This window comes from Brachyhypopomus gauderio, chromosome 19 (genome assembly GCF_052324685.1).
Source record: "Brachyhypopomus gauderio isolate BG-103 chromosome 19, BGAUD_0.2, whole genome shotgun sequence".
Lineage (NCBI taxonomy): Eukaryota > Metazoa > Chordata > Actinopteri > Gymnotiformes > Hypopomidae > Brachyhypopomus > Brachyhypopomus gauderio.
This window is the reverse complement of record NC_135229.1, coordinates 305,001-315,000: the sequence shown is the minus strand read 5'-3', so window position 1 is coordinate 315,000 and position 10,000 is coordinate 305,001. Positions and strand designations below refer to the sequence as shown.

Here is a 10,000-nt window from a genome sequence, read left to right as displayed (position 1 = left end):
ACACACACACACACACACACACACACACACACACACACACACACACACACACTCACACACACACTCACACACACACTCACACACTAACCTGATTCTGTCTCATCCCCAGTCACTGCCATCTCTGTGCTGTAATAGTCCAGTGGTGTTTCCGTATTGGTATCTTTCTCTTGCAGCTTCACCAGTATCTCTCTATCCCCCTCTCTCTCTCTATCCCTCTCTCTCTCTCTATCTCTCTCTCTCTATCCCTCTCTCTCTCTATCTCTCTCTTTCCCTCTCTAACTGTGTAAGTTGTTTCTGTGTTTGTGAAGCGCAGGACTCTCTTCTCTCACTGTTTCTTAGTTTAACTTGTGACTCACTGTTTAACTCTCCCCCTTTTTCCTCTCTCTCTCTCTTTCTCTCGCTCTCTCTCTCCCTCCCTCCTTCTTTCTCGTCCTCTCTCCCTCCCTCTGTCACTCAGTCAGATTACAATTAAGGGCATTGACGTAACTACGACATCATTATGACATCACAGCAGTATCCCAAGGTATAACACATTGTCTCTAAAGAGCTCCATTGCCCAATGTGTGTGTGTGTGTGTGTGTGTGTGTGTGTGTGTGTGTGTGTGTGTGTGTGTGTGTGTGTGTGTGTGTGTGAGAAAGAGAAGAGGGAGAAAAAGAATGCAAATGAGGAGAGTGTCTTTCAGACCACCAAAGGTTAAAATGTTAAATGAAGATGACTGTAATGTGGTAATTATGGTACACAAAGTGAGAGACAGGAACAGACTAGAAGAGTGTGTGTGTGTGTGTGTGTGTGTGTGTGTGTGTGTGTGTGTGTGTGTGTGTGTGTGTGTGTGTGTGTGTGTGTGTGTGTCTGTGAGGAGTGTGTGTGTGTGTAAGGTGTGTGTGTGTGTGTGTGTGAGGAGTGTGTGTGTGTGTGTGTGTGTGTGTGTGTGTGTGTGTGTGTGTGTGTGTGTGAGGAGTGTGTGTGTGTGTGTGTGTGTGTGTGTGTGTGTGTGTGTGTGTGTGTGTGTGTGTGTGTGTGTGTGTGTGTGAGGAGTGTGTGTGTGTGTGTGTGGAGACAGCAGGAAGGAAGCAGGCCAGTAGAGTTTCATGTATTTTTAGATGATGACGCAAAAAGGTGTTTTAGAACAAACAGAAGGATGTTGTTCTCATTCTAGTTTATCACACTATTCACAGACTGCAACCATCTAAACCCTAGATTAGGGTTAACCCTCACCCAAACCTAACCCTCACCCTAACCTAACCCTCACCTAACCCTTACCTAACCCTCACCTTAACCTAACCCTAACCTAACCCTCACCTAACCCTTACCTAACCCTCACCCTTACCTAACCCTCACCCTAACCCTTACCTAACCCTCACCCTGACCCTTACCTAACCCTCACCCTAACCCTTACCTAACCCTCACCCTGACCCTTACCTAACCCTCACCCTGACCCTTACCTAACCCTCACCCTAATCCTTACATAGCCCTCACCCTAACCCTTACCTAACCCTCACCCTCACCTATCTAAAAGCCTCGTATGAAGACATGAGCCTTTTATCTACCATTAGTCCCTCACACACACACAAACTGATATGCAGTGATTAGTTACACACTGATAACCCAGATATACATCACAGATATAACAAATTACACTAGAGATAAACCTCCTACAGCTCACCTCTCTCTCTCTTTCTCTCTCTCTCTCTCTCACACACACACACACACACACAGTGACTCACTCATATACACATACACACAGATGGCTTATTTTCTGACTTACTATTATTATTATTACTACTAGTAGTAGTAGTATTAGTAGTAGTAATAATATTGTAATGGTAGTGGTTGTACATTTAACTGAGTACTGACGACTGAACTGAACTGGCTGGAAGTGCAAATACACCAAGAAACAAAATCACACTGAAAAACAATGACAGAATTGAACAGCGACAGAATTGAGCAGCGACAGAATTGAACAATGACAGAATTGAACAATGACAGAATTGAACAACGACAGAATTGAACAGCGACAGAATTGAACAGCGACAGAATTGAACAACGACAGAATTGAACAATGACAGAATTGAACAGCGACAGAATTTAACAGCGACAGAATTGAACAGCGACAGAATTGAACAGTGACAGAATTGAACAGTGACAGAATTGAAAAACATTCAATGTATTCAACACTGAACACTAAATATACAGCACATTATCAATATATACAGAATTTTAAAATATAAACATTTGAGCAGCATATCAAAACCACAGCAGTGATCTTACTGTGAAATGCTGTACAAGTTCTGTAATCAGAAGATGAGAAGATCAGAGGATCAGAAGATCCAGCCTCAATATGGCTGAGCTTTATCTCAGCAGAACAAAACCACACCAGAGTGATGTGAGTGATGGTCAGATCAGACATCTGAGTGACTGTCAGAATAGATCAGACATCTGAGTGACAGTCAGAACAAATCAGACATCTGAGTGACAGTCAGAACAAATCAGACATCTGAATGATGGTCAGGAGAAATCAGACGTCTGAGTGATGGTCAGAGCGTTAGGGGTTAGGGGTTAGGGGTAGGGATAGAGTTAGGGTCAGGGTTAGGTCGTTGACCTGACTGATTACATTTTCTGGACATTGCTGAATAATTTAGATCAAACTAATGATGATTTCACATCTCCTCCACTTCTGTAATGGCTGCAGTTCAGAATCAGCTAATGGCAAAAAACTAATTCTTTGTCATTAACACCCCACAACACTTCATACATATTTTGACATTTGAATTCTGCGGATGAGCCACTAATTATCGCTCTACAGACCCTTTCAAGGTCTGTCAACAAAGATGACTCTGAAGATGCATGAGGGTTTTGGAGCGATTTGTACCATAGCTGTACAATCCCAGCTGAATTAATAAATAATCACTATGATAATATATAAATATATTCTATGAATGTGTATTAAGCATTATTCTGCTTTTATATTTACATGGAGAGGTTGCATATATGCATATTAGATACAATGAGGTCCTTCAAAATAAAAGTACGACCTTATAAAATTGTCTTTTTAAAATATTTTTTATCTAACCATAACCAATAATGGCAACCTCTAAGTACCTATGTGAACCAATTTAATCTTGTTACAAAGGCCAGTCTGTACCATGAGTTCTCTGATGTTTTTAGTTATTCATCAGGCACATTAGTGAAGATTACAGCTAGAGCTAGTAGCCTCTAAACTGGGTACAGTCAGTACTCTCATCCCTACCTTTATCCTTCGGCTAAAAATGCACTTTAGTTTTTAGTACACTGACAGTCGATGTTCACCTAGCATTATAGATTCTTAGAGTTTGCATATTAGCAACACAATTAGTATCTAACTGCTAGCATTAGCTACATACAGCCTATATGCTTGCATTTCTAGATGCATGGATAATTTTCAGAATAATAGGATCACAGTCAATATTCACTTAGCTCAAAGGTAACTAGTTACCCTTAGCACATTACCATCTATTACTAGCATATACTGGCTATAAGCCGGTGTTTACAGATTTATTATATTGGACTGTTACTCATTGGTATTTAGCTGTTTAGTGTAGTTTAACGCAACAGCTCTGCTGCACAATCCACCTTTTGTGATGTGTACTGTCACATTTAGCTCCGCCCCAACTGTCAATCCTAGGTTTTGTTTTGCCCTCCTGTCTGTCATTTCCTTGTTTTGGTTTTTCAATGTGATTTCAGTCTGCCACGCCCGTCATTCGTATCTCCGCCCTTGGTTATTGTGTTCAGCTGTGTTTAGTTGCTCGTTTAGTCTGTGGATTTAATCCATGTGTTTGCTCGTTTAGTCTGTGGATTTAATCCATGTGTTTGCTCGTTTAGTCTGTGGATTTAATCCATGTGTTTGCTCTTTTCGGTTGTTGGTTATTGTTCTTGTGCTTTGTGTGTCTGCTACTCTATCCGTGCTCACATTACAATCTATGTAGATTCTGCCATGCTTAATGTTTTCTGTACTCCTAGTCACTGTTGCCAACTCCTCAGTAAGGAAAGTCGCTATTGGTTGTCCTAAAAGTCGCTAGAAGTCGCTAAATGATGTCATGCTAAATTTGTAAACCTAATTGGTCCCATCGAGAAATCTACTTAAATTTATGTCCAATCAAAATTCACAGTTGTCCCTCCCCTTCTAACACTAAATGATTATTCGCCAATTATACAACAGTTAGTTCACAATCCGACTGGTTAAGAAGTGTTCTAACCCTGCAGATATGTGTGATAACAGCACGGTATTCTCATTCTCTGTATCACTCAAGTAACGGCATGTACATATATTCACGATAACACACTCCCTCTCGTGTTCTATTGCTCAATTAGCTGTCAATCAAAAAGTTAGGCTGCCATCAATATTGAATAAACCAGGGGTCACCCACGTCATGAGTCGCCCGGGGGCTTGTTTTAAAAATAGCTCACTATAGCGCCATGCACCAAAGCGCTGCATCGTTTATGTTTTTGTGTTTTTGCTACTATTATAGATGGTTGCTAGCGGTCTTCCCGCTTAGCAATTGACACTCACAAACGCAACTTTCGTTCGCCAACCCCCCCCGCACGCTCAACAACTTTCGTTCGACGTCTGTAGGTGTCTGTAGGTCTCTGCTATTTTGTAGGTGTCTGTAGGTCTCAGCTGTTCTGTATGTGTCTGTAGGTCTCTGCTGTTCTGTAGGTGTCTGTAGGTATATACTGTTCTGTAGGTGTCTGTAGGTCTCTGCTGTTCTGTAGGTGTCTAAGTCTCTACTGTTCTGTAGGTCTACTATTCTGTAGGTATCTGTAGGTCTCTGCTGTTCTGTAGGTGTCTGTAGGTCTCTGCTGTTCTGTAGGTATCTGTAGGTCTCTACTATTCTGTAGGTGTCTGTAGGTCTCTGCTGTTCTGTAGGTGTCTGTTGGTCTCTACTATTCTGTAGGTGTCTGTAGATCTCTACTATACTGTAGGTGTCTGTAGGTCTTTGCTGTTCTGTAGGTGTCTGTAGATCTCTACTATACTGTAATTGTCTGTAGGTCTCTGTTGTTCTGTAGGTGTCTGTAGATCTCTACTATACTGTAGGTGTCTGTAGGTCTCTGCTGTTCTGTAGGTGTCTGTAGGTCTCTACTATTCTGTAGATGTCTGTAGATCTCTACTATACTGTAGGTGTCTGTAGGTCTCTGCTGTTCTGTAGGTGTCTGTAGGTCTCTACTGTTCTGTAAGTGTCTGTAGGTCTCTGCTGTTCTGTAGATGTCTGTAGGTCTCTGCTGTTCTGTAGGTGTCTGAAGGTGTCTACTGTTCTGTAGGTGTCTGTAGGTCTCTGCTCTTCTGTAGGTGTCCTTAGCTCTCTGCTGTTCTGTAGGTGTCTGTAGGTCTCTGCTGTTCTGTAGATGTCTGTAGGTCTCTGCTGTTCTGTAGATGTCTGTAGGTCTCTACTATTCTGTAGGTGTCTGTAGGTCTCTGCTGTTCTGTAGGTGTCTGAAGGTGTCTACTGTTCTGTAAGTGTCTGTAGGTCTCTGCTGTTCTGTAGGTGTCTGTAGGTCTCTGCTGTTCTGTAGGTCTCTACTATACTGTAGGTGTCTGTAGGTCTCTACTATACTGTAGGTGTCTGTAGGTCTCTACTATACTGTAGGTGTCTGTAGGTCTCTGCTGTTCTGTAAGTGTCTGTAGGTCTCTGCTGTTCTGTAAGTGTCTGTAGGTCTCTACTATTCTGTAGGTGTTTGTAGGTCTCTACTGTTCTGTAGGTGTCTGTAGGTCTCTGCTGTTCTGTAGGTGTCTGTAGGTCTCTACTATTCTGTAGGTGTCTGTAGATCTCTACTATACTGTAAGTGTCTGTAAGTCTCTGCTTTTCTGTAGGTGTCTGTAGGTATCTACTGTTCTGTAGGTGTCTGTAGGTCTCTGCTGTTCTGTATGTGTCTGTAAGTCTCTACTGTTCTGTAGGTCTCTACTATTCTGTAGGTATCTGTAGGTCTCTGCTGTTCTGTAGGTGTCTGTAGGTCTCTGCTGTTCTGTAGGTATCTGTAGGTCTCTGCTATTCTGTAGGTGTCTGTAGGTCTCTGCTGTTCTGTAGGTGTCTGAAGGTGTCTACTGTTCTGTAGGTGTCTGTAGGTCTCTACTGTTCTGTAGGTCTCTACTATTCTGTAGGTATCTGTAGGTCTCTGCTATTTTGTAGGTGTCTGTAGGTCTCTGCTCTTCTGTAGGTGTCCTTAGCTCTGCTGTTCTGTAGGTGTCTGTAGGTCTCTGCTGTTCTGTAGATGTCTGTAGGTCTCTGCTGTTCTGTAGGTGTCTGTAGGTCTTTACTATTCTGTAGGTGTCTGTAGGTCTCTACTATTCTGTAGGTGTCTGTAGGTCTCTACTATTCTGTAGGTGTCTGTAGGTCTCTGCTGTTCTGTAGGTGTCTGTAGGTCTCTGCTGTTCTGTATGTGTCTGTAAGTCTCTACTGTTCTGTAGGTCTCTACTATTCTGTAGGTATCTGTAGGTCTCTGCTGTTCTGTAGGTGTCTGTAGGTCTCTGCTGTTCTGTAGGTATCTGTAGGTCTCTACTATTCTGTAGGTGTCTGTAGGTCTCTGCTGTTCTGTAGGTGTCTGAAGGTGTCTACTGTTCTGTAGGTGTCTGTAGGTCTCTACTGTTCTGTAGGTCTCTACTATTCTGTAGGTATCTGTAGGTCTCTGCTATTTTGTAGGTGTCTGTAGGTCTCTGCTCTTCTGTAGGTGTCCTTAGCTCTGCTGTTCTGTAGGTGTCTGTAGGTCTCTGCTGTTCTGTAGATGTCTGTAGGTCTCTGCTGTTCTGTAGGTGTCTGTAGGTCTTTACTATTCTGTAGGTGTCTGTAGGTCTTTACTATTCTGTAGGTGTCTGTAGGTCTCTACTATTCTGTAGGTGTCTGTAGGTCTCTGCTGTTCTGTAGGTGTCTGGGAGATTTTTTCCTGATCATTAAAGAAACAAAATAGCAGTTTTTCGGTGCATAAATGAACACTTTATTTTCTATAATGTGCAGTTCACATGACATGAAGAATCAAATTGCTTTGTAGTCCTCAAATGAAAAATTTATGCTCCATGGGGGAGATGCTCACAGTGGAGGCAGCCATGTTTAAAAAAGATTTAGTAGAGAATGTCTGAAATATGAAGGCCACTAGTTGTCAATATAATGCAGAAACCTATGCTGAATTCTGTTGTTTTTCTTCCTACCTCGACCCCTAACCCTAACCTAATTAATTATTTCTTCTCCACCTTCTGACACTCAGTTTTCCAGTTGTATCTCAGCTTGCTTCACTGACATTACTTCATAAACGGCAGCCCACCATTTTAAGCTCAAAACTACCAAACCGTTCTGCCACATCTTGATCTTACAGTTTATTTCCAGAACTCTTTGGGTTAGGGTTTAGGATTAGAACTCTCTGGGTTAGGGTTTAGGGTTAGAACTCTCTGGGTTAGGGTTTAGGGTTAGAACTCTCTGGGTTAGGGGTTTGGGTTAGAACTCTCTGGTATCTTTGTCACCTCACAGCTAAAGCATAACATTGGACAACAATTTGTCTTTCTCAAGTCATGAGACATTTAGAACTGGTCGAAATGTTTCAGACCCAGTCTTATCTAATCCCAGGAATAAGCCATTAATGTCAAGTAAAGACACCCGTGTGTTTATACACTCCCTTGTCATAGGCTTGACTACTGCAACTCGATACTTCTTGGTCTTTCTCTACAATCCATCAGAGCTCTATGATCTAGAATGCAACAGCATGACTAGTTTTTAATCTTATGAAATTTACACATCACTCCACTGTTGCTCCATGATGATAATGATCAAAGCTTGTTCCATACCTCAAGTAGGTCTCAGCTGGGAATACCATGCTTCAAGTCTCATGTAAATTTGCATCGAAACTCCCAGATGGTGAAACTAAATCCCACTGACTGTCTGGACAGTCCCTTTCAGTTTTGAAACGCAGGCTGAAGACTCATCCATTTAGACAACCATTGATCCTGCACCAATGTTAAGTATCTGAAACACCTAACGCACGTGGAGGACCCTAACACACGTGGAGAACCATGAACCATCCGGAGAACCCTAACCCATGTGGAGAACCCAAAACTAAACCCTAACACATTTGTAGGCTTCTCATTGCTTTCTTCCCAATGAGTTGACTAATGTCTCTGTAGCTTTGAGACAAGCCAGTAATTAACTTCGTTCATTTTTATCTGATTACTCACACTGGATCACAGGCAGCACACACACAGAACAGAGTGATTACAGTGATAGTGTCACAGAACACTGAATATTTATACACACTGTCACACCATCACAGCACTGCTTAAGGTTTACACAGCAGACAAAGTGCTATCTGTTTACACAGCAGATGAAACACTGTTTGTTTACATAGCAGCTGAAACGCTTTCTGTTTACACAGAAGATTAAATGATGTTTGTTTACACAGCAAATGAAATACTGTCTGTTTACACTGCAGATTAAATGCTGTCTGTTTACACATTAAATGCTCATCTGTAAATTCACACACTGAGATCCTGTAATTCACTCCGAAACCTGGAGCAGCTGCACTGTGTACAATAGCAGCTCAGTTAACAGTTAACTTTAAATGCAAAGCAAAGTTCAAAGATGTTTGTCTTAGTCATTAATTGTGAATTAATGTCATTATTTGTCTTAATATCAGTGTCTTAATGACATTAAAAGTTTCTTAATGTCAGTCTTAATGTCATTAATTATGTCTTAATGTCATTATGTCCTAATGTCATTAGTTGTGTCTTAATGTCATTAATTTTGTCGTAATGTTATCATTGGTTGTGTCTTAATGTCATTAATTATGTCTTCATGTCATTGTCTTTGATGTAGGGCGTATAAGCTTTCAGTTTCACTACTGTAACATAATTGACGCTTTAAAAATAAATAAACATCTATTTTGCTTGTTTACTAGTAAATGCCGGAAACAGCCAGTGCCTTTACCCATAAGTGCAGCGAGCTAACTAACTCAATACCACAAATGTAATGTTAGCGGTGATATATTCCATTACAAATTTTGTGCGTTATGCAAATTAATTTTATTTTTGCCATAGCACCAACCCCTACCATAAAGATAGACAGAGGGAAACAGAAAGAGTGACACCACAAGAGAATAAAACCTGAAAACGTACCTTGAACAAGCACATGTCCAGCTGATACCAGCAGCTGCTGGGCAGGGTCTCCAGTCTGAGGGGCGAACTGCAGCATGGTAGCGCCCGGCTGGGGTGCAGTGGCACTGGGCAGAGTCAGAGCCCCCCGCAGGCCCTCTGCTCCAGAAGGGCCCATCTGCACGGCTCCACCCTGAGATATAGCAACTACAGAGATGTGGAGAGAGAAGAGATTTGGGCATCTATCAGCTTTAATCTTCTTTTCTTATCTACTGTAGAAATGAACATGTAATTATACTGTATTACATATACACACATGTAAATATACTGTTTTACATATACACATGTGTACATATACTGTATTACATATACACACGTGCACATACTGTATTACATATACACTTGTGAAAATATACTGTATTACATATACACACATGTACATATACACATGTGTACATATACTGTATTACATATACACATGTGTAAATATACTGTATTACATATACACACATATAAATATACTGTTTTACATATACACATGTGTACATATACACATACATACTGTATTGCCCTGAGGTGGTCTGGTAGATGGATGATGGGACAGTCACCGTGGAAACACTGGAAGAAGAAAGTGCCTCATCTTCAAGATTGTCTTCTTCCTCAATCTTTGGCACAGCAGGAGTGTCGGATGAAAGCTCATTCAGGATCTTTCTGCACAAACAAAAAAAGTCTGTGTGTGTCTATGTGTGTGTTACATGATGTGTGTGTTACATCGTCCTATAGGGTTTTCAGCTATGAAATACCTTTGTGTAATTTAGTGTCATTTGAAAGGTTATGGTCATGTCACCTGTATGAAGGTCGTCTAGAGAGAAGTTCTCTCCTCTTCTGAGTGTCTGA

General features: G+C 41.4%; 1 protein-coding gene across 6 annotated transcripts in view; it reads right to left on the bottom strand.

Moving 5' to 3' along the window:
* crema (cAMP responsive element modulator a) overlaps positions 1-10,000 on the bottom strand; it is a 19,319-nt gene that overhangs the window by 5,030 nt on the left and 4,289 nt on the right. For 4 of the 6 annotated variants that reach the window (XM_076982249.1, XM_076982250.1, XM_076982252.1 and 1 more), the window contains exons 4-6: positions 9,951-10,000; positions 9,666-9,814; positions 9,128-9,310 (exon numbers count right to left, since the gene is read on the bottom strand). The exon at positions 9,951-10,000 is cut by the window's right edge and continues 33 nt beyond it. In XM_076982249.1, coding sequence (XP_076838364.1) covers positions 9,128-9,310; positions 9,666-9,814; positions 9,951-10,000 — 382 coding nt within the window. Of the gene's footprint in view, positions 1-88; positions 410-9,127; positions 9,311-9,661; positions 9,815-9,950 lie in introns of those variants that run through there. The other 2 variants (XM_076982253.1, XM_076982254.1) reach the window with 2 other exon arrangements.